This window comes from Schistocerca serialis, chromosome 1, assembly GCF_023864345.2.
Source record: "Schistocerca serialis cubense isolate TAMUIC-IGC-003099 chromosome 1, iqSchSeri2.2, whole genome shotgun sequence".
Classification (NCBI taxonomy): Eukaryota; Metazoa; Arthropoda; class Insecta; order Orthoptera; family Acrididae; genus Schistocerca; species Schistocerca serialis.
In genome coordinates, this window is record NC_064638.1 from 1,064,040,969 (window position 1) to 1,064,067,258 (window position 26,290).

Genomic DNA, 26,290 nt, shown 5'->3' on the forward strand with positions numbered 1-26,290 from the left:
TGCTACCTATAGACAAATCAGAGAGACATTTTTAGAAAAAGATACACCTGTATGAATATTAAGAGTGCAGATGGCAAGCGCACATTAAGGAAAGAAAGCCAGGCTGAAAGCTGGAAGGAATATACAGAGTTATATAAGGGAAATGAAAGGCAGTTTTCTAGATAGTTGGGAAATAAAATGATCTATTTTCCAGAAGCCTTTTGACACCACACCTCACAACATAATTCTAATCAAATTGCATGCCTATGGAGTATTGCTTCAGTTGCGTTACTTGATTTGTGATTTACTATAAGAAGGGTCACAGTATATAGTAATCAATGGAAAATCGTTGAGTGAAACAGAAGTGATATCCCGCATTTCCAAAGGAGACAATCTGATCAGCCCTCTTAGATTGTTTCCATATGAGCTGTCACTTACCCTCTAGTAGTCATCAGAAAGTCAAAATCATTTGCAAAATAACTTAGAAACGATATCTAAATGGTGTGAAAAGTGGAAATTGTCTCTGAATAAGAGACATATGAGGTCATCCACGGGCGTATGAAAAGAAATCTATTAACTTTCAGTTACATAATAAATCACACAAATTTGAAGATGTCAGTTCAGTTAAATACCTAGGAATTACAATTATGAACAACTTAATTGGAACAATCACGTTATTGACAGAACATTGAGAAGATGCAATAGATCTATTGAAGAGACCATCTACTCTACAACTGTAAGTCCTCTGAGTATTTCTTTGCAGTAAGGGATCCTTATCAGATAAGACTGATGGAGGACACCAAAAAAGTCCACAGAAGAGCAGCAGTTTTTGTATTATTATGAAATAGGCAAGAGAGTGTCACAGATATGAAAAGTGAGTTGGAGTGGTAATAATTAAAGCAAAGGCATTTTTTGCCGTGGCAAGATCTTTAGCAAATCTTCAGACAACTTAGGTGTGATGCAGCTGCACCAGCCACTGCAGAAGTCACCCAACAATTACTCTTTGCTCACATACATGTGTGTCTGGGAGTATCCAATGTGATATACATCTTTGGTGTATGATAATATGAATATCTGTGACATGATCAAAGATGATACTGTATTCTTATCCTCAAGAGCCAAAGAAACTGGTGCACCTGCCCAATATTGTGTAGAGCCCCCACGAGCAAGCATAAGTGCTGCAACATGATGTGGCATGGACTCGATTGATGTCTGAAGCAGTGCTGGAGGGAACTGACACCATGAATCCTGCAGGGCTGTACATAAATCTGTAAGAGTACAAGGGGGTGAACATCTCTTCTGAACAGCACGTTGCAAGGCATCCCAGACATGCTCAATAATGTTCGTGTGTGGGGAGTTTGGTGGGCAGCAGAAGTGTTTAAACTCGGAAGACTGTTCCTGGAGCCACTCTGTAGCAGTTCTGGATGTTTGGGTGCCACATTGTCCTGCTGTAATTGCCCAAGTCCGTCGGAATGCACAATGGACACGAATGGATGCAGACTATCAGACAGTATGCTTATGTACGTGTCACCTGTCAGAGTCATATCTAGACATATCAGGCGTCCCATATCACTTCAACTGCACATGCCCCACACCATTACAGAGCTTCCACCAGCTTGAACAGTCCCCTGTTGACATGCAGAGTCCATGGATCCACGAGTTTGTCTCCATACCTGTACATGACCACCTGGTCGATACAATTTGAAACAAGACTCGTCCGACAAGTCAACATCTTTCCAGTCATGAGCAGTCCAATGTTGGTGTTGACGGGCCCAGGTGAGGCATAAATCTTTGTGTCATGCAGCCATCAAGGGTACATGAGTGGCCTTCAGCTCCAAAAGCCCACATCGATGATGTTTTGTTGAACGGTTCACACGTTGACACTTGTTGATGGCCCAGCAATGAAATCTGCAGCAATTTGTGGAAGCATTGCACTTCTATCATGTTGAATGCTTCTCCTCAGTCGTTGTTAGTCTCATTCTTGCAGGATTCTTTTTCTGGCCACAGCGATGTCGGAAATTTGATGTTTTACCGGATTCCTGATATTGACAGTATGCTCATGAAATGGTCATACGGGAAAATCCCCATTTCATCGCTAGGTCGGAGATGCTGTGTCCCATTGCTCGTGTGCCAACTATAACACCACATTCAAACTCACTTAAATCTTGATAATCTACCACTGTAGTAGCAGTAACTGAACTTATATAGGCGTTTCTGACTGTAGCATCGTATTCTGCCTGTTTGCATATCTCTGTATTTTATGCGTGCCTATACTAGTTTCTTTGGCGCTTCAGTATAGCTTCCAAGCAGAACAGACATGCATATTTTACTGTGTATGTAATTGTATGATAAAGCATCATTATCATTTTGTACCATGTCGTACATCAGTTATATCATACCCACACCGTACATCTTCCACAGTGGAGGACCCAACAATTCACATTCTTGGTCATCTTATAGTTGTGTAAATATGGTAACTTCTTTGCTTTCTGTTTTAACATTATTCAGTAACTGCTAAAAGTGGTATCTGAGCTGTCATGCAAGTCAACAGATACTGCTAATAACTCTTCTCTTAAATGACTGTACATTTATTTCAACCAACATGTGGATATAATATGTAGCCTCATGACATGCTGGAATTATGTATAGAATCAATGTATTTCCCTCTTAAGAGATGTGCTGGTGGTGTGGGTGATGGTGAAAAAGGGGTTGTGGAGTGGAGAGAGGGGATTGCAGCCATAGCAATGAGGTAGTATATGGTACTGATATATGTAGCTTATCATCTTCATCTTTTCCCACTAGGAAGCATAGGTTGTACGTATGAGTTCCGGCCACCTGCAAGTTCCATTAATGGAATAAAGATATACATTTCATATGTGCTTTCACTTCCAGCCTGTAATTTATGCAAAAGACTACATTTTTCCATGATAAAAATGAATAAAATTAACAGCCTATTTTATACTTGAGAAACAAGATAATTATTTCCATACAAAAAGCAGTTACAAGTAAATCAAAAAATTAGAAGACATTTGAGAACCAAAAAAAATCATGTACAGTTTCAATATTACAGCACAACACTTCATTGAAAAAGTATTTGATTTTACATCACTGCCAACCATCTCATTGTCCAATGGTTTACACTTATTGTTTTATACTGGTGTCACTGAAATAATGTTCTATATTTTCACTATATGATAAAATTTATCCATTCTTTTATTTACCACACCATCCATTTACCACTAGGGCAGTATTTCAAAACCACTGATTGGAACAAGAGACTTTGAAACCCAGTCATCTCTTTCTAGTGCTGCCCCATATCTATTTTTTAGAGTCTTCCAGTACAGTAGTGACAATAATGTCAGGAGTACGGCCATCAGCAAGACTTTCAGGAAGGGCTTCCCAAGCCACTCCCACCTCTATCTGTGGAGCAGTCTCAGAGGAATGTTGACCACTGGCTGAAGGTATCATAGTTATTTCCACCTCTATGATAGGTCCACGAGATGGAGAATGCTCTCTTTGTTCTTGTGCGAATACAGTTTCATTTTCAATTTCATTTTCAGTTTCATTTTCAGTTTCATTTTCGTTGCTCATTTCTTTGCTTAAATCTTCAGTCTCTAACACATCAATGACTTTGAAGGAGCCAGAATCAGTGCGTTGCAATGGTTCATCAACATGTACAGATTCCAAAAGCAGAGCATCCTCCTCAGATATAGGTGCAAACACAGATGATTCAAATGGAGTAGTGCTGTCTGGTACCCATGTGAATTCTTCACCATTCTGTGGCAGAACTGTGCTGGACGCAATCTCCTCTTCTGTACTGTATTCAGGGAAACCCCACACAGACTCTCCAAGAGTAATTGCAAAATTAAATTTGTTCTCTTGTCTCTCTGCTGTAGGTGCTAGGGACACTGTTGATAATATATCATCTTCCTGAGGAATAAGAAATGGTTGAGGTGCTACTGCTGTATCACTTAGGAGTGCCCATGGTACATCAGGTTCACCTTTTTGCACTGTTTCATCACCTCCAGAGACTTCTATTTCACTTTCTATTGGTGCACTTTCCTCTGGTATATCTAATGCCCATGAATCAACAACCAATGGTTGGTCTTCAGATTCATTTAATACATCTGGTGTACTTGTTAACTCACCTTGTAGATCTGCAGCATCAGGCACTGATGATATTGACTCTGATTGAAGTAATTCTCCCAGGCCAACATCAGTCTGAACTTCAGCTGATGTCACCTCATCATCAGCAAGTTCCTCATTCTCACTCCCTCTGGCTTCCAGTGCCTCATCTGTTGCAATTTCTAAATCTGCTTCTTCTATCACACACCTATCACCTATAAGCTTATATGGTTTTTTCATTTCACCTGTATTCAAATAATCTGGATACCAAGTCTCATCACTTTCATCCCCAATATCAGCAATCTCTTCTGAAACATGCTTTGCATCAGTGTAGCATCTTCTCTTCTCTTCATATTCTTCATCTGGCTCTCTCAACAAATCTTCTGGCTTAATTATAATATCGGGATCAAAATGCAAGTCTGTCTGTATAAATTTTGTGTTAGGGGTTTCTTCAATGTGAAAGAATTTCTCACGAGTTACACCCACAAAGTTCAAATAAGATGGCACCCAATAAATCTCTTCAGGAGCTTTTTGGATAGGTGCAGAAAGATCATAATCCCACATTGGATGACACTTTAAGGATGAAACCTCAAACCGTAATTCCTTCTCTTCAAAATATACCTGAGCTTCTGCCATTTCAGGTGGCACAGATAACTGATAATCCCACATGGGTTCACATTTTAGTGAAGATAATTGTAATTTTAATTCATATGTTTCATCAACCTGGGATTCAAGCATAGATGGTGAAGCAAGGAGATCATAGTCCCACATTGGTTCACACAATTTTGTGAAGATGGGCAGTACAAGGTCCTCATAAGTTTCCACAATCTGGTCTTGTACCATTGAAATTGGAGCATATAAGGAATAATCCCACATTGCCCTACTTTCTTTCGGTTTTTTCCCTTTTCTCTCCTTTATCCAATCATCAATTTCTGTCTCTTCCTGCTGTTCAGAACCTGCTTGCTCTGCTTCTGTATCAGCAGCTTCTTCAGTGACTTCTGTGTCAGCTCCCCCTTCTTGTTCTTCTCCCTCTGTTGCTTCTTTGTCAGCATCCTCTTCTACTTCTTTTTCCTGGTCCAAATCTTGTGTCTCAGTCGGTTCTTCTGCAGCACCTTCTGCCTCCAATGTTTCTAAGAGTTGACGAGCTATATCTGTATTTGATGCGGTAGGACTAAATGTAAAGTCAGTCTGTGCTTCATTTTCAGTGTATTCTACAGGAGATGACTCAGCACCTCCTGCAGGCTCTTGTTCTGGGACTTCCTGCATATTAGCATCTAATGTCTCATCACCAGTAGTTGTATCAGTTTCATTTTCACCTTCATCTACTCCTACTTCACCTTCTGCTTCTTGAACTTCTGCTGCTTCACTTTCTCCTGCTTCACCTTCTCCTGCTTCACTTTCTCCTGCTTCACCTTCTCCTGCTTCACCTTCTTCTGCTTCACCTTCTCCTGGAGGGTCTTGTGTTTCTGGCTGCTCTTCAGACATGTTTCTGCAAAAAAAGAAATACTATTACCTTCACATTGTTTTCTATAAAATATTAGGGCTGTTTGTTATTATTTATGTATCATCAAAAGGGGTGATTTCGGATGGTTTTGTCGTTATTTTGATTGTAACTTTCGTATATATTGTTAGATTAAATTTATTGTTATGGAACGGGTAGGGTGCAAGTGTAACGAATAAAATATCCCAGAACCAGAAAGTGTATGTGTAGGTATATTTATCTGAGGCAGTTAAATAAAGTGTCTGAAGTCACCCCATGGGTTGGGGTGACTTCGGACACATGTGTTTTTTAAATCTCTGTCTGAAGTTACAGTATATAGAGGGCGAATTTGGACAGTTACTGCCTTTTTTTAAAAAATTCTATGTGCTTTTTATTTGATTTTGGTGACATTTTATACATTTTAAGGTAGCCCTTTGTTACAAATAAGTGATGTGGAATGATATAATGAATGTTATATATTACAGATAAGTTTTTATTTTGCAAGAATTTTAATAAAATTTTTTTACAGTTCTTAACTGAAATATTAGAAACAGACAGAAACAGAGTAATTTAACTAAAAGGTCAAAATATTTTTTTCTTACTCATCATTCTAAATTAAGTTGTAAACACTTTAAATAAATGATTGTCTTCGAGTCTAAAGCACATCTTCTCAAAAAATGAACATTCCCCTCTTCTCAACTGGTGTGGGAAGTATTCTCGAAATTTGCAATTTTTGTATTGTGTCTTCATCAGGGACATTAGGAAACACAAATATGTTTTTACTGTTCTCGTGTGGGAGCAAGAATTTCACACTTACTTCCATAGCACCAACATTTGTGGCCACTCCAAGATACTGACTTGTTTGCTCCTTGTTTCCACGTTTATATTTGTACTGTGCAACAAGAAAAGCCTTTTCTTTCAGCAGTAAAACTTCATTGGATGATGTGCCATTTTCACTTTCACTACTGCTAGAAGCACTGTCACTTGTTTCAGCACTGTTTTCGTTTCCTTGACAATCTTGGCCAGTGATTGATTTTCCAGGCTGAACATCTAGTTTGCAGTGGCGGCGGAAGCTACCAAGCTTATTTGGAGGATAACGAATTTCTTTGAGCATTTCTTCAAAAGTGGAAGACCATGTGTCTGCATTGCTTTGCTGGCTCTCCTCATTATCAGGCAATTTTCATAAGACATGATCTGGATCAAAAAGGATTTGGCCCGTGACGTGAAATCCACCCTTTATGTTTTCCTTGGAGTTTGCTGAAATCTTAATCAGTGTCTGCTTCAGAAGAGATGAGAAGGCATCCTTGGAAATGGTCCCACAAGTGTGGGACAGCTTGCCACGCTGCTTTCATTGGCCTGAAGAAGCTTACATTGAGCGGTTGGAGGAGGTGCGTGCTATTGGGGGGAAGGAGAATGAATGAAATATTGTTCTGCTCACACTCTTCAATAACACGTAAAGAGACGTGACTGGATAAGTTGTCTCCAATCATGACTGTTGGCCCATTTTGCCTCTTCAAATAGGGCAAAGCAGTTGTAAAGAACCAGTCTTCAAAAAATGGCAGGTCAAACCAGCCACTTTTGTTCCTATTGAAATGGGTTCCTTGTGGTCCATCTTCTTGCCACGTGTCCCACAAATGCTCTGATTTGTAAAGGACATACGGAGGAAGCAGTTTACCATCAGCACTAGCTGCCATCATTATTGAGACACTAGATTTTGATTAGTCCATCACTTTTTCAGCATGCGTACTCCCTCATTTCGTAATTATCTGCTGCTTGCCTGGATCATCTGACATGTTGGTTTCATCATAGTTTGTCATTTTGCTAGGTGGGAGATTTTCCAGCTTTGCCTTGATATTGGAGAAAAACATCTCAACAGTCTCTTTGTTCACTTGTGCATGAGCTCGTTTAATATTTTCGCATAAGCGAATGGAAAGATCTTCTGATTGTTGTTTGAAGAATAAATGCAGCCATTCTTCTCCTGGCAAATTATTACAAAAATTCTTCTCTTTTCGGCCAGATTTATCAGGATAGCCTTTAACTAAATATCTAATATCCAATTTACTGAAGGGAAATCCTCAATGTGCAGCCCTCTAGATACCTTGCTTCAACATTTCTTCTTCTTCTTCTTCTTCTTTATTTAGCGCTGGCTGTCCTCCCATTTTTTTCAGATGTGCTTCCTGCACTTTATTTTGTAGGGTTGATTTAGGTATACCATACAAGTCACATGCTTTTCTGTATGATAATGTACCACTCTGAATATCATGAACAGCCTTATCTAAAAGTTCCGGGTCATAATTACACCGTACTGTAGCACCTCTCCTGCTCTTATACGGCATTGTCCGAAATCACCCCACACAGTACACAGTTTTACAAAAACCGTCATTATTTTATAACCTTGCACGAGAAACTCGACAAACTTGTGCAGAAATTGTCTCAATGCTGTTAGCTACTGAGCACATCAACAATTACAGTTACAATAACTTCCCACTCAGCACAACAATATAAAGTTTCCACTTTACGGTAATGCATGGATTTTTAACACTGAGACTGTTCGTCAGTTATTCACCTAGAGAAACAATTGACGCAAAATAAAAGTTGTGGAAAGCAATAAATGCAATCTTGTGCTTAAAATAACTGATGCATGGACATTAAAATAAGTAACTCTTGGTTTCTATGCAGTGGCAAAGAGCAAATAAGCCATACTGTCCGAATTCGCCCTGGTGTCCAAAATCACCCCGTTTGATGGTATGTCCAAATAAATTATATATAGTCAGCATTTTTTCAAGTAAGTGATGAAGGAAAATTTGTAATAATGGTTTCCATGAATAGATACCAGCATACAGTATTACATCAGCACTAGTTGTTAGCATCACTAGCATAAAGGTCTTATTGGGGCTTTAGGTCTATTACATGGATTTACAAGAATTCATATTTTGAAGTGAGTATAAAAGATTCAATAACCAGAGCACCTGGAAACTGACTTAGCTCCATTACTTTCTTTATTGTCAAGTCACATATGTAGCATAAGTAAAGATTTTTATTGTTCTGAGTTATTGTACGCCATCAAATTTTGTGCTTGGTGCCTCAATATTTCTCACATTGCAGAGCAATAGGTGATGTTTTGCTGAAAACATTTCTACATAATAAATGGAAATTTAGACATCCAAAGATAGACACAAATGTCCAAAACTACTTATGGAAATGAAACAAATATCTCCTGAAAACATTTTTGGCTGATTGTAGTATCCTTCAACATTTCTTATTTTATATTCAAAATCGGATAGATGCCAAATCTATTGTACAACTTAGATCTAAATGAAAGACAAAGTAACGCAAACTCATTTGCATATAGGACTTTTTATTTGATGGAACTGTACTAGTGATTAAAATCTGTTCACTAACACCAGATTTTCAGTACACGCTGTGCATGTGAGTGCCAGCCATAACTGAAGAAGTGCTGGATGGATTTGATAACAGACAGATGACTAAGAAATAACATTAAGAGTTCAAGAGACAGATTGTGTTGCCTGGTGTTTAAATTTATACAGAGTGAATCACCTAAAATTTGCAGCACAAATATTGCAAAAATGAAAAGTGCTACTGATGCGCACTTTTCACGGAACTGCTTCGTAGGCAGGGACTCATATTGTCAGCCAATAAACAAATTGTAATAATTCTTAGAAAGTGTATTTTTTTGTGCAAACATACAGTTTTTCAATGGAAAAATGTCAATTGATATTAACAGACTAAAAGTAGGGTAAATTAGAATGTCAGTGGTTTTTGTTGCAGGATTCTAGTGCAAGCCATTTACGAGATATCATATTTTAAAACGTTTCCATACCTACACTTGTTTGTGCCTTTCAACCTGCATGATTGCTAGGTAATATGTTGTTACATTTGCTTACAGTATGCTTGTGTGATCCTTGAGTGTGTTGCGACATGCTGATCAGTTAGTGTGGAACAGTCCAAGCAGTAGGTGATGAATGGACGATGGGATTTACCAGTGCAGAAGAAGCCAAAATTCTCATGGTGTATTGAGAATGTAGGAACAATGCAGTTTGTTTTAGTACAGTGTACGCAGCAAGATATCCCAATTAATTGGGAAAATTATAGTTTTGGTAGTGGTGGGCGTGATAAAGACATCCTGTGAAATATTTTAAATGTCTTCTCTGAAAACTACCTAGAACAAATAGTAAGGAACCCTACTCATGAAGGAAATATAATGCAACAATTAGACCTGTCCTCTTTGAGGATGTCCACATTGAAACTGGTGTCAGTGACCATGTGGTTGTGGCAACAATGAGTACCAAAGCACAAAGTACAACTAAAACAAGAAAAATGGTATATATGTTCAGTAAACTAGATAAAAAATCAGTAATGTCATCTTTAAATGAGGAATGTGGAACTTTCAGCACAGGTCAGGAGCATGTATAGGGAATCTGCCCCAAGTGTGAAAGAATAGTTGACCACATACTGGACAGATACATACACAGTAGATTAGTTCACAATGGGAGGGACCCTCCGTGGTATCCAATCACTGTAAAGAAACTTGTAAAGAAACAGATATTACTGCATAATAGGTGTAAAATAAAACATAGGGCTATAGATAGAGAAATGCTGAATGAAATACGTTTGGCTGTCCAGAGAGCAATGTGTGACGCCTTCAATGACTACCACAGCAGAATATTGTCAAATGACATTCCAAAGAAATCCAAATAAATTCTGGTCATATATAAAGGCCGTTAGTGGCACCTAGTCCACTCCCTTGCGAATGAGACAGGGACTGAAATTGAGGGTAGCAAAGCAAAAGCTGAAATGCTTAACTCCATTTTCAAATGTTCCTCTACAAAGGAAAACCCAGGAGAATCACCCCAATTTAATCCTCTTACCACTGCTAAGATGAATGAAATCAGTATTAGGGTCAGTGGTGTTGAGAAACAGTTGAAATTGTTAAAATTGAACAAAGCTCCAGGGCATGATGGAATCCCAGTCAAATTCTGTAGTGAATTTGCAGCTGAGTTAGCCCCTCTTCTCACTAACATCAATCATAGATCCCTTGAATAAAAAGACCATGTCCAGTTCTTGGAAAAAGGAACAGGTCACACCTGTCTACAAGAAGGGTAGTAGAAATGAGCCACAAAACTACCATCCAACATCCATGACACTGATTTGTTGTAGATTCTTAGAAGATATTCTGAGCTCAAACATAATGAGGTATCTTCAATGCCAACCAGCATGGTTTTTGAAAAAATTGTTTATGTGAAAACCAATTCGCACTTTTCTCACATGACGTTCTGAAAGCTTTTGATCAAGGCAGCAAGGGAGATGCAGTGCTCCTTGATTTCCGAAAAGCATTTGACTCAGTACTGAACCTGCGCTTATTGTCTAAAGTATGATCATATGGGGTATCAAGTGAAATTTGTGACTGGACTGAGGACTTTTTGGTAGGGAGGATACAGCATCCACAATGAGATTTTTACCCTGCAGCAGAGTGTACGCTGATATCAAACAACCTGGCAGATTAAAACTGTATGCTGGACCGAGACTCGAACTGGGGACCTTTGCCTTTCACAGGCAAGTGCTCTACCAACTGAGCTACCCAAGCACGACTCACACCCCATCCTGACAGCTTTACTTCTGCCAGTACCTCGTCTCCTACCTTCCAAACTTTACAGAAGCTCTCCTGCGAACCTTGCAGAACTAGCACACCTGAAAGAAAGGATATTGCAGAGACGTGGCTTAGCCACAGCCTAGGGGATGTTTCCAGAATGAGATTTTCACTCTGCAGTGGAGTGTGCGCTGGTATGAAACTTCCTGGCAGATTAAAACTGTGTGCTGGACTGAGACTCGAACTCAGGACCTTTGCCTTTCATGGGCAAGTGCTCTACCAACTTGCAGGCAATATTAATAGTAAAATCAGGCTTTTTGCAGATGATGTAGTTATCTACAATGAAGCACTATCTTAGAGAAACTGCATATATATTCAGTCAGATCTTGATAAGATTTCAACATGGTGCAGAGATTGGCAACTTGCTCTAACATTCAGAAATGTAAAATTTTGCACTTCACAAAATGAAAAAAACATAGTGTCCTATGATTATATCAGTGAGTCACTGTTGGAATCTGCCAACTTATACGGCTATCTGGGTGTAACACTTTGTAGAGATATGAAATGGAATGATCACATAGGTTCAGTAGTGGGTAAAGCAGGCGGTAGACTTCAATTTATTGGTAGAATACTGAGGAAGTGCAATCAGTGTACAAAAGAGACTGCTTAAAAAACACTTGTGCAACCCATCCTAGAATATTGCTCAAATGTGTGGGATGCACACAAGATGGAACTAACAGCGGATATTGAACATACAGAGAAGAGCAGCATGAATGGTCATAGGTTTGCTTAATTAGGTGGAAAATGTCACAGAGATACTGAAGGAACTGAACTGATAGACTCTTGAAAACAGACGTCAACTATGCCGAGAAAGTCTATTAACAAAGGTTCAAGAACTGGCTTTATATGATTACTCTAGGGATATACTACGACCTCCTATGTATCGCTCACCTAGGGATCGTGAGGATAAGATTGGAATAATTACTGCACGCACAGAGGCATTCAGAGAATCACTCTTCCCATGCTCAATATGTAAATGGAAAATAATTTAGTTCCAATATAGATGACCACTTCAATAAAAAAAAAATGTTCTGAAAACCATACAGCACATTTTAGGCCAAAAATGTCTACCTTCTGGTATTCAGTTTCACATATCACCCACTCTGTACTATGGAAATTATGCTCTTGGAGACAGGTATGTTATGCCCAAAATTTGTAATGTGTTTTGAATATTTTGTGTCCAAAAAAAATATTTATATTGAATATTAACATATTTGCCAACAGCCTTGCTGCAGTGGTAATGCTGGTTTCTGTCAGATTACCAAAGTTAACCACTGTTAGGCTGAGCTAGCATCTGGATGGGTGACCATCCGGTCTGCCAAGTGATTTTGGCAGTAGTAGCACTCATCCCTTGTGAGGCAAACTGAGGAGCTACTTGATCAAGAAGAAGTGCCTCTAGTCTTGTAAACATACATATGACTGGGAGAGCGGTGTGCTGGCCACATGCCCTTCCATATACACATCCAGTGACACCTGTGGGCTGAGGATGACACAGTGGCCAGTCAGTACAGTTGGGCCTTCACGACCTGTTCAGATGGAGTTTAGTTTAGTTTTATTAGCATATCCAGTCCTGCATATCAAACAAATCCACTGTCACTGGTAATAAATAAAGCTAAATAAAATGGACAACTTTCGTAGGAAGCTCACTTGTTTCATAGTCAAGTGAGGTGTATATGTATGGTGACATGCTGGTAAATTACACACCCTATCTTCAGTCCTACACAACCTGAACATTTTGTCTCACATCTGCTTCACGTGGTCCTCCTCAACCCAACATGCTACCTTCCTAGACATTGACCTCCTCCTCTCTGATGGCTCCATCTGCACCTCTGTCCACATTGAAGTCACCAGTCACCAACAGTACCGGCATTTCAACAGCTGTCAGCCCTTCCACACTAAAAAAAATCCCTCCCATACAGCCTGGTCACCCAGGGATGGTGTATCTGTAGTGACAAGAATTCCCTTGCTCAGTATACTGAGGATCTTACAAAGGCCTTAACAGGCAGGCACTATCCCCCAGACCTATTCCACAAACAGATCTCCCATGCCTTTACCCTTCACATCTCCAATCCTCCCACCACTCCCAAGAACCTGCCACAGGGGAGTGCCCCTTATAACACCCAGTACCATCACGGACTGGAACAACTGAAACACATCCTTCCCCAGGGATTTGATTACCCATCATTGTGCCCTGAAATGAGGGACATCCTACCCACGATCCTTTGCATCCCACCTAAAGTGGTGCTCCATTGCCCATCCAACCTCCATGACATCCTTGTCCATCCCTATGCCACCCCCAATCCCCACTCATTGCCACAAGGATCATATCCCTGTGGAAGATCCAGGTGCATGACCTGCCCAATCCATCCACCTAGCACTTCCTATTCCAGTCGTCACAGGCTTATCCTATCCCATCAGAGGCAGGGCCACCTGTCAAAGTAGCCATGTCATTTACCAGCTCTGCTGCAATCATTGCCCAGCTTTTTATATCATTGTGCCCTGAAATGAGGGACATCCTACCCACGATCCTTTGCATCCCACCTAAAGTGGTGCTCCATTGCCCATCCAACCTCCATGACATCCTTGTCCATCCCTATGCCACCCCCAATCCCCACTCATTGCCACAAGGATCATATCCCTGTGGAAGATCCAGGTGCATGACCTGCCCAATCCATCCACCTAGCACTTCCTATTCCAGTCGTCACAGGCTTATCCTATCCCATCAGAGGCAGGGCCACCTGTCAAAGTAGCCATGTCATATACCAGCTCTGCTACAATCATTGCCCAGCTTTTTATATTGTTATGACTACCAACCACCTGTCCACCAGGATGAACAGCCACCACCAAACACCACCAGGATGAACAGCCACCACCAAACAGTGGCCAAGAGCAAAGTTGACCACCCTGTGGCACAACATGCACCTGAACATAACAAGCTGGATTTCAATGGCTGCTTCATTACCCAAGCCATTCTGGATCCTCCCCTCCACAACCAGCTTTTCTGAACTGTGCAGATGGGAGTTATCCTTACAACACATACTATGCTCTCATAATTATCCTGGCCTCAACCTGCAGTAACACACTGTCCCCACACCACCCACCCAGCAGCTTCCACCCCCTCCATTCCATCATCTCCTCCCCACTCTCATCTCCCAGTCTTTTTGATTGTTGCCCCTTGCCAACACCCACCCATCTTTCCTCATTCCTCTTCTTTTTCCCCCACAACCCTGCTCTAAAACCTCATGACACTGTGCCTGTTGCCATTCTAGTCCCTGCATGGGTGTATGTGCTTGTGTGTATGACTGATGTTGTTCTTTTGCTGATGAAGGCTGTGGCCAAAAGGCTCTGTGTAAATGTCTTTTAACTGTGCTGTCTGCTGCTTAACATATCTTCTTAATGGTAAGTGGCAATCTATCTTTTCCTACATTGTTGATATTCCTACCTGGAGTTTCCACTGTTTGTACGTAACAAATTTATGTTTTAATGATTCTATAGTGTTTGATATGTTCTAGAGTGTTCATCCACTTCATTTTGCTGATGGACACAACAGTGTTTTATAAGGCAATGTAAAAATTAAAGTCTTATGAGTCATTTGTCGTTTGTTAATGTATAGCTTACTCTATTCACACTTCTTTGTGAGATATAGGTAATGCAGTGAATGAATGAATGACAGTCATCAATTTCATAAATACGACCCCTAACAAGTTTATGAAAGCAATTGTTGCCAGAGAGAACTTACTTACCCGGCTCTTGTAATGTTTCTAGCAAATTGTAATATTTTGTGCTAGCTTGACTGGACTGCTCTTTAGCTATCTTTGTAGTTAGTCAAGGCATGTTGGAGTTAAATATACAGTAATAACATCTAACTCGCTTCTAATTATCAATTTCTCTGTCCAAAGAGCTAAGTATTAATCACTAAATGTAAAAAATAATAAAAGCAGGTTAAGATTAATCTATAAGCCAGTCATGTATATGGCCCATGTCTCATTATCTATGGGAATTCTGTAGTGGTGAGAACATGGAATGATATTTGGATACTATTGCCATGCATTACACAGTTTATTGATATGAATACACACACTGTAATAAGAGAACAATTGAGGTGAGAGCTCATAACACAAGATACCCAGTACCCATGGCAATGTGTGAGTCCATCTAGAGCTACATAAACATCAATACTCTGCAAACCACCTGATAGTGTGTGGTGGAGGGGACTTCTGGAGCCACTAACTGATCCCCCCTTCCTGTTCCAGTTGTGAATGGTGTGAGGAAAGAATGATTGACGGTACACCTCTGTGTTAGTCCTAATTTCTTGAATTTTCTCCTTGTGGTCATTTCGCAAGATGTGTATGGGAGGACATAATATGTTGTTCAACTTTTCCCCAAAAATACTCTCTTGAAATTCTATTGTAAACCTCTCTGCAACACACAATGCTTCTCTTGTATTGTGTGCCACTGGAGTTTCTTGAGCATCTCTGTAATGCTATCGCACTTACTAAACGATCCCCTGACAAAATGTACCACTCTCTATTGGGTTTCTCTATCTCTTAAGTCATTCCAAAATCGTGGGGATTCAAGAATGATGAATAATACTCAAGTGTCAGTCAAACAAATGATTTGTAAACATTGCTCCGGGTAGTTACTCCTAGCTATTTTATGGTAGATACTGTTTCCATCATTTGTCATCAGTAGTGTTGTTGTACAGTAGTGGATTCCTTTTTTGATGTATGCGCAAAATGTTGCATTTATTTACATTCAGGGTCAGCCTCCAGAGCCCACACCATTCATCAATCCTCTGTAGGCCATTCTGCAAATTGATACTGCCTTTTGATGTTGTTTCTTCCTTATAGACAACAACATTATCTGCAAACAATCTTAAAGAGTTTCTGATGCTTTTCACTAGACCATTTATATGCACTGTAAACAGTAACAGAGCATTTCTTTGGGGTATTCCAGAAATTATCTTTACATCTGTCAATTTTGTTGCATTAAGAGTGACACGTTGAGTTCTGTCTGCAAGGCAGTCTTAAATCCAGTCACAAATCTGGTCTGATACTCGGTAAGCTCAAATTTTTTTCATAACCGGCAGTGTTGGACAATGGCAAATACCTTCTTGCTGTCAAGGAACATTGCATCAAGTCCATTGGGCATTGTGCCACATCAAAGTGGCTTTCGGGGTACAGTACCTTACCAACAACTGACATTGCTTTGAGAGTGACAAGTGGTTGTATGGAAACATTGCACTCTGCACAATGTGCACATCTCTGCAATGAGAAGCATTTTGAAATGCCACCCCTGATCATCCATGATAAATAACAGGCACCCAAAATAAGATACACATATGTTTTTGAACGCTCATGCCATAGACTGTGCCATTATATCCTGTAAGGGGATGGCCTCAACACACAGTGTCATATGGTCAGTGGCTAACAGAATGTATCTGAAGCTGATGGATTCTGGCAAAGGTCCAACCAACTCCAGGTGCACAGTCTTTAGGTACTGCAAAGATGCCTTTTGGAAAAAATTTTTGGCATTCAGTTTCACTGTCTGGCAAGGAAGGCAGGCACATGACCACTTTCTGCATACTTTTTATTTATTTATTTTCTGCATTACAATGATGTCTGTCTAGTTTATATTAGCAGACCATGGAGATTATTGTGCAAATATGTAATGTTGCCCACCACCAACTATCCAAATGCCAAACAAATTAATTACCATTTAACTTACATCAACATTTCGACATAAAATTCGAAGAAAAATAAAATCTAATTTCCATCTACTGCTAATATATTACTCCTACAAACCAGTGGTGGCCCCAGAAAGCATCAAGCCTCACCATTCCTAAAGCTAAACTACATATTATTCCTAAACTAGTACATCAGACGCCATTACTAAATGTGACTTGGTAATACTTAAATCTTGTAGAGTCCGTTGGGTCTAGTACTATACTACTTACAATATACTACTATTAGAATGTCACTTTCTGATACTAGCTACACACAAAAAATATAATGAAGCATGATACTTTCATATTTTTGCATTGACAGAATACAATGATTACAGAGTTCACAGTAAGAATATATATTAAGTAACCTATCATGCATTTCAGAATTATGAAGTGGCTTTGCTGCAGTCTTTGTTAGGATATGCATCTTGTGGAATGTCTGCAGCTCTATCGAGACCTTCTCCTGAGTATTACCCAAAGGAAGCATCGGTGGTTGGCATAGACAGGTTCTCAAGGTCATGCAGATATTGACTGCATGGCAGTTATAAGAGTCAAGGGGCATGAATCGGAAGCAGTGGTTGGGAACAGAGGGAGACAGGGTTGTAGCCTATCCCTGATGTTATTCAATGTATATATTGAGCAAGCAGTAAATGAAACAAAAGACAAATTTGGAGTAGAAATTAAAATCCTTGGAGAAGAAAGAAAAACTTTGAGGTTTGCCAATGACATTGTAATTCTGTCGGAGACAGCAAAGGACCTGGAAGAGCAGTTGAACAGAATGCACCATGTCCTGAAAGGACAATATAAGATTAACATTTACAAAATCAAAATGAGAATAATGGAATGTAGTCAAATTAAATAGGGTGATGCTGAGACACTTAGAGTAGTAAATGAGTGTTGCTATTTGGGAAGCAAAATAACTGATGACTGTCGAAGTACGGAGGATGTAAAATGTAGACTGGCAATGACAAGGAAAGTGTTTCTGAAAATGAGAAGTTTGTTAACATCGGGTATAGATTTAAGTGTCAGGAAGTCTTTTCTGAAAGTATTTGTATGGAGTGTAGCCATGTATGGAAGTGAAACATGGATGATAAACAGTTTAGACAAGAAGAGAATAGAAGCATTTGAAATGTGGTGCTACAGAAGAATGCTGAAGATTAGATTGGTAGTTCATGTAACTAATGAGGAGGTACTGAATAGAACTGGGGAGAAGAGGAATTTGTGGCGCAAATTTACTAGAAGAAGGGATCAGTTAGTAGGACATATTCTGAGGCACCAAGGGATCACCAATTTAGTATTGGAGGGCAGCGTAGAGGGTAAAAATCCTAGAGGGAGACCAAGAGATGAATACACTAAGCAGATTCAGAAGGATGTAGGTTGCAGTAGGTACTTGAAGATGAAGAATCTTGCATAGGATAGAGTACCATGGAGAGCTGCATCAAACCAGTCTCTGAACTGAAGACCACCACAACAACAGCAGCAGCAGAATCTGCATTTATGCATCTGATTTTTATGGTGATAGTGTCATGACTGGAACAATCCAGCATTCCTCCCAACCATACCAGCCAGCCTGTTGGGTGATGCCCCAAAAGTGTCATCTTCCCTCATGTCAAGCAGTTCATATGTCATAGAATTTTCTCAACTCTATCATAGAAATTTTGTTTCATAACCTATCAACTTTATGCCACATATCTTTATTGGAGACTATACTGTTTATTTTGCAATTGATACCTGTCCTGTCCAAATCGTATGTGGGTAATTACAAAACTACATATTTCATGGTACCCTGTGCACCAAAGTCAAATGTGCTTGTGATGTACCTCGTAATCCTATGCATGTATACTGGATAGGGGCCATATTCCTTAAGAAAAGGAATCAATCCCCAACTGGGGTTAATCTAATCCATCTTCATTCTTTCCCTGATGATCAGGAAAATTTCACTTGCTCTATGATCCATATCTGAAGTGTCCCAGTGACATTGCCATTTTTCTAATCTTCACTGCTTGAATTGTATGTTAGTGTCAATGTTAGGCCATATTATTCACTGAATCTTAGTTTGGTTTCCTGCAGTAGCATCCCGCCTCATTTCTAACCTTGATATCCACAGGAAAGATCCCTAATATTTCAAATAAGTGCCATGGTGGGAGAGGTACTGGAGACCCTGGTCAACTGCAGGGGCACACCCTCAGATCCCACCACAGGAGGGTCCTGTACCGATCGTTACACAGCCAGTGCGCCCATACACTTGTGGCAAAGCCAACTATTGGGAGGAAATTGGCAGTGTGGCATTGTCTCCCAAAGTTTATAGTTCACTTTACAGCCATGTGCTATCTTCCACATAATGTTCTGCACTTTTTGCATAGCTTGAACTATATGGTCCATGAAAGTTCTTCTTTGAGCCAACAATACACACAAGTAACATACTGGAGAACAATCCAAGTTTATCATAGGATTTCTTGGGAGAATAGGTCCCTTATAACAAAATATAAGCAGTCTTTCGTACAGCTGTAAGTCTGGCAGATGCAAACAATCAATTAGGCTCTAACAGTCACTCTATGATGCACTGTTTTTGCTTACGCTAATAGTCAAGTAGTAACAAATAGTCAATCTAGACATGAGCTGCATGTGGAGGATAAGATTGAAACATCATCAAGAAAACATTAAAACAATTACAAGATGCCCAGAATCATCAGCCTGTGAACTTCATTGAATCTAAGAGACATAAAGGGTCAACATCTCTATCTTCTTCAAATGAATATTATGATAACCACAAGCTGTCTAACAACATTAAGCCTGTGGAGCTCATGTAGTAGTAGTAGTAGTAGTAGTAGTAGTAGCATCTTTATTCATCTGTAGATCTCTTTTTACAAGGATAAAGGACATGTCAAAGTATTTACAAACTTAATATAATAGAGGGAAACATTCCACATGGGAAAAATATATTTGAAAACAAAGATGATGTGACTTACCAAACGAAAGTGCTGGCAGGTTGATAGACACACAAACAAACACAAACATACACACAAAATTCAAGCTTTCGCAACAAACTGTTGCCTCATCAGGAAAGAGGGAAGGAGAGGGAAAGACGAAAGGATGTGGGTTTTAAGGGAGAGGGTAAGGAGTCATTCCAATCCCGGAAGCGGAAAGACTTACCTTAGGGGGAAAAAAGGACGGGTATACACTCGCACACACACACATGTCCATCCACACATATACAGACGCAAGCAGACATATTTAAAGACAAAGAGTTTGGGCAGAGATGTCAGTCGAGGCGGAAGTGCAGAGGCAAAGATGTTGTTAAATGACAGGTGAGGTATGAGTAGCGGCAACTTGAAATTAGTGGAGATTGAGGCCTGGTGGGTAACGTGAAAAGAGGATATATTGAAGAGCAAGTTCCCATCTCCGGAGTTCGGATAGGTTGGTGTTGGTGGGAAGTATCCAGATAACCCGGACGGTGTAACACTGTGCCAAGGTGTGCTGGCCGTGCACCAAGGCATGTTTAGCCACAGGGTGATCCTCATTACTAACAAACGCTGTCTGCCTGTGTCCATCCATCGAATGGACAGTTTGTTGCTGGTCATTCCCACATAGAATGCATCACAGTGTAGGCAGGTCAGTTGGTAAATCACGTGGGTGCTTTCACACGTGGCTCTGCCTTTGATCGTGTACACCTTCCGGGTTACAGGACTGGAGTAGGTGGTGGTGGGAGGGTGCATGGGACAGGTTTTACACCGGGGGCGGTTACAAGGATAGGAGCCAGAGGGTAGGGAAGGTGGTTTGGGGATTTCATAGGGATGAACTAACAGGTTACGAAGGTTAGGTGGACGGCGGAAGGACACTCTTGGTGGAGTGGGGAGGATGAAATGAGATCCATCCTTCATGAAATCCTCCCCACTCCACCAAGAGTGTCTTTCCGCCGTCCACCTAACCTTCGTAACCTGTTAGTTCATCTCTATGAAATCCCCAAACCACCTTCCCTACCCTCTGGCTCCTATCCTTGTAACCGCCCCCGGTGTAAAACCTGTCCCATGCACCCTCCCACCACCACCTACTCCAGTCCTGTAACCCAGAAGGTGTACACGATCAAAGGCAGAGCCACGTATGAAAGCACCCACGTGATTTACCAACTGACCTGCCTACACTGTGATGCATTCTATGTGGGAATGACCAGCAACAAACTGTCCATTCGATGGATGGACACAGGCAGACAGTGTTTGTTGGTAATGAGGATCACCCTGTGGCTAAACATGCCTTGGTGCACGGCCAGCACACCTTGGCACAGTGTTCTTCCCACCAACACCAACCTATCCGAACTCCAGAGATGGGAACTTGCTCTTCAATATATCCTCTCTTCCCGTTACCCACCAGGCCTCAATCTCCGCTAATTTCAAGTTGCCGCCACTCATACCTCACCTGTCATTTAACAACATCTTTACCTCTGCACTTCCGCCTCGACTGACATCTCTGCCCAAACTCTTTGTCTTTAAATATGTCTGCTTGTGTCTGTATATGTGTGGATGGACATGTGTGTGTGTGCGAGTGTATGCCCGTCCTTTTTTCCCCCTAAGGTAAGTCTTTCCGCTCCCGGGATTGGAATGACTCCTTACCCTCTCCCTTAAAACCCACATCCTTTCGTCTTTCCCTCTCCTTCCCTCTTTCCTGATGAGGCAACAGTTTGTTGCGAAAGCTTGAATTTTGTGTGTATGTTTGTGTTTGTTTGTGTGTCTATCGACCTGCCAGCGCTTTCGTTTGGTAAGTCACATCATCTTTGTTTTTAGATATATTTACAAACTTAGATCAATTTAAAATAAGCTAATTCGTACACACATATATTTACAGACTTCTTGTTAGAGACAATCATTAGATTTACTCCCAGTACACAATACTTTTTTTTTTACAAATAACTTATTAAATAATGTAATTCCACATTGTTCACTCATATCTCACTATCAGTCACTGCACACACTGCACACTGCACACACATTGTTTCATAATAATTCACTCACTACACACACACACACACACACACACACACACACACACACACACACACACTGTTGATCTCTGGGCCACATTCTGTACCGCAACTTCCCATTTGCTATCCTGAAAAACTGAGTCAGCATCCCTCCATAATGAGTGAGATGTTGAGCTCAGAAAGAGGAAGAGGTGTTAGTATTGTGCCATGCATAGCTTGGGGGTAAGCAATTTCTAGAAAGAAAGAAAAAGGATGGAAAAACATAAAGTGAAGGTGTTATGTGGAATGTTGGATATTTTATAATCATTATTATTTATTTGTATAACATTTTTTATGAAACCCCTACTCTGTTTTAGCTAAGTAATCCTTCAATGTATAAAACGTATTGCATAATAAGTACTTTTTAGCTGCGTTTTTAAATAAGTGTATTTTTGCAATTTCTTTAATCTCTTTTGGTAATTTATTTTACAGTTTTATTCCTTGGTAGAAAATGCTGTTTTGAGTTTTATGTTTATTTTTTCTTGGTAGATGTAAGTTGAGTCTATCTTTTGTTGCATGGTCATGTACAGAGCTGTTTGTGCAGTAATTACCAATGTTATTTTTGATGTGTACAACTGACTGGTAAATATATTCACATGGAGCGGTTAAAATCCCCAGTGTTCTGAAGAGATCTTTACAATGAGCTCGACTAGTATTTTTGGTTATTACTCTTATGGCTCCTTTCTGGAGTTTGAAAATTGTGTTCATATTTTGTGCACACACACACACACTGTTGATCTCTGGGCCACATTCTGTACCGCAACTTCCCATTTGCTATCCTGAAAAACTGAGTCAGCATCCCTCCATAATGAGTGAGATGTTGAGCTCAGAAAGAGGAAGAGGTGTTAGTATTGTGCCATGCATAGCTTGGGGGTAAGCAATTTCTAGAAAGAATAAAAAGGATGGAAAAAACATAAAGTGAAGGTGTTATGTGGAATGTTGGATATTTTATAATCATTATTATTTATTTGTATAACATTTTTTATGAAACCCCTACTCTGTTTTAGCTAAGTAATCCTTCAATGTATAAAACGTATTGCATAATAAGTACTTTTTAGCTGCGTTTTTAAATAAGTGTATTTTTGTAATTTCTTTAATCTCTTTTGGTAATTTATTTTACAGTTTTATTCCTTGGTAGAAAATGCTGTTTTGAGTTTTATGTTTATTTTTTCTTGGTTGATGTAAGTTGAGTCTATCTTTTGTTGCATGGTCATGTACAGAGCTGTTTGTGCAGTAATTACCAATGTTATTTTTGATGTGTACAACTGACTGGTAAATATATTCACATGGAGCAGTTAAAATCCCCAGTGTTCTGAAGAGATCTTTACAATGAGCTCGACTAGTATTTTTGGTTATTACTCTTATGGCTCCTTTCTGGAGTTTGAAAATTGTGTTCATATTTTGTGCATTTGTTCCCCAAAAAAGAATTCCATAGCTAAGAATTGAGTGTACATATGAATAATATGTAACTAAAAGATGTTACACACTGATGATAGGATTCTAAGGGCATAACATGCTGATGACATTCTGTTTGCAAGTACCTTTGTGTATTCACACCAATTCAACTGAGAATCGATATTCATTCCTAGAAATTTTGCATTTGTTACACAGTCTATAGAGGTGCCATCTACATTTAATTTAACAATGTCATTTTTCCTCTTCAAACTGAAATTCATGGTATTAGTTTTCTTTATGTTCAATGTCACTTTATTGCTTATTGACCAGTCGTAAACTTCCTTGAGAGTTTCATTTGCTTTCTCAGCAAGCAGTTCTCTTGTTTCCTCACTGACTATAATATTGCTGTCATCAGCGAAGAGGATTTTTTCACCATGAGTAACACTACTGGGAAAGTCATTGATGTATATCAGGAACAGTATTGGTCCTAATATGCTACCTTGCGGAACCCTTATATTAATGTATTTTGGTTCTGATAAGTGTTTTACTAGATGTTTATATCTATTTGAAGTATGTGTTATCTCTACTCTTTGTACCGTATCTGTTAGGTATGATCGAAACCAGTCATTGGCTATCAGTCTTATTCCTAATGCTTGTAATTTATTTAATAGAATCTTGTGGTCTACCGTACCAAATGCCTTAGAAAGATCCAAAAATATGCCTCTGTCTTTCATAATCGCTTCTATTATTTTTGAGAATGCTGGCAGCAGGGAAATGGGGTGGTAATTTTCTATGTCTTCTGTATTACCTTTCTTAAGCGAAGGTACAACTCTTGCCTGTTTTAACTGCTCTGTAAATGTCCCTGATGTGGAGGATTCATATATTATATTTGTTAAGGGGCCTTGTATAACCCCTATGCATTGTTTCAGTACACACATTGGTACTTCATCTAAGCCTGCTGACTTTTTATTTTTTAGTTTTTGAATTGTTTTACTGATTTCATTCTCTGTGGTTGGAAGTAACATCATTGTATTTAGTGCAACATTATTTACAGGTGTTATATTTGTTTGGGGGAACTTTTGCTGTAACTTCTCTGCAATACTTGAAAAATGCTTGTTTGCATTATTAGCTAAGTGCTGTGGATCATTTATTACTTTATCCCCTTACTTTAGCAGTATGTTATTCTGCCTTTGTTTGCCTCTCCCCGTTTCCTTTTTTTATAACCTCCCAGGGTGCTTTGCTTTTATTCTCTGCATTATATATTATTTAGTCATTAAATGACTTTTTTTCAGCAATCAGCACCTTCCTATAGATCTTTTTGCATTTGTGATAGAAATTTAAGAATTATGGATCATTGCGAATCTTTTTCATGGAACTGGGGTGTTTCAGTGTTTCGGAGGACTTCTTAATACCTGCCTTTATCAATCTGTTTTTGTTGGATGTTGATACAGACATGTATACTTTTGGAAATGCCTTTTCAAAGTTCAATTTAAACAATGTGGAGAATTTAGGGAATTTCATATTCACATTGGTTTCCTTATACACCTCACCTCAGCTTTGTTTTTCTAGTTCCTTTGAAAAATCTTTTATTTTGATTTCTGATAGATGTCCTTTGTAAGCTTGTAGTTTAAGGAATGATTTGATGCCTGACTTTACTGTTGTTATTTGACAGAGATCGTCTGATAGTCTGAGATCTTTTACAGCTACATCACATTTTTCCCTGTCCATATTTGTAGCCACATGGTCAATTACTGATGAAGTCGTTGTGGTAACCCTTGTTGTACTGTTGACCAATGGGGACATGCCAAAACTTTGAAGGATGTTTATGAAGGTGCTGCTGGATTCATTTATGATGTCAGTGTTGATGTTAGTGTCCCCACACAGAATTACGTTGACCTTTTTACTTGAGACTTTATCTAGAATATCTGTTAACTTATTAAAAAAAGGTGTCCACACTACCACTGGGAGATCTATACACACACAAAATGATTAATTTCTTGGTGATATGAAGCCCTGTGAATTCAATAGCTGATATTCCAAAGTGTTTGTCTTCACTTACGGTACTGAGGTCATGTCTTGATTTGAACTGTGTTCCTTTTCTGATACAAATGCATGATCCTCCACCCCTTGAAGTAGTTCTGCAGTAAGAGTTTGCCTTTTCATACAGTGATAATACTACATGTTGGATTTCTGTGTATCTACACCAGTGCTCAGTAATACAAACTACTGTGCAGTTCAAAGATTGGAGCTCAACTTCTAATAGGTTTATTTAATTTTTGTTGATTGCATGTTTTGGTGGAGGATTGTTAAGTCTGTGAAATGCCCCCATGTTATTCTTTCCAATGGTTTGTTTTTATTTGTGACATCTGTTATATGTGATATTTGAGTTTTTTAAATCTGTCTTGTGAGTGATTGTTTCAGTATTTTTAAAGTGCTGTAGATACTCTTTAGGCAGGCAAACCTGTTGTCTGGATTTCTCCTAAAAAAGACCTACTTTTCCTACCTATGACAACAGGTATTTGACCATGTGTGGCCTGAGATCCACCCACTACACTTTCATGAATCAGCTGTACCAATCTTCCCTTCCCAGTCCTGTTTAGGTTTAGACCATGCCTAGTGAAACCCCATCTGTTGATAGTCCCAACGGGCACCAGAGAAACAGGAGCAAAGTTGGCTGTCCTCAGAGCCATCCCTAACCCCACATTGATTCACCTCACAGCTCCATCAAGGTGTGGTCGATCATGATGCAGCAATAGCTCAACAAAGTGTACATTGGTTCCATGAATCAGGGGAGCTATCTTGTCCAGGTCACCACCCATGTCATATGCCCCATCCCTGTCCAAACTGTTTCCCGCCCCACCCATTATCACTACATGGTCCTCTTTTGTAAAGTCCTTACATAAT

General features: G+C 39.6%; 1 protein-coding gene across 2 annotated transcripts in view; it reads right to left on the reverse strand.

Moving 5' to 3' along the window:
- Positions 1-3,066: 3,066 nt before the first annotated feature.
- LOC126458987 (uncharacterized) overlaps positions 3,067-26,290 on the reverse strand; it is a 129,839-nt gene continuing 106,615 nt past the window's right edge. For both annotated transcript variants that reach the window (XM_050095829.1, XM_050095830.1), the window contains exon 2: positions 3,067-5,593. In XM_050095829.1, coding sequence (XP_049951786.1) covers positions 3,298-5,593 — 2,296 coding nt within the window. In that variant the 3' untranslated portion in view covers positions 3,067-3,297. The remainder of the gene's footprint in view (positions 5,594-26,290) is intronic.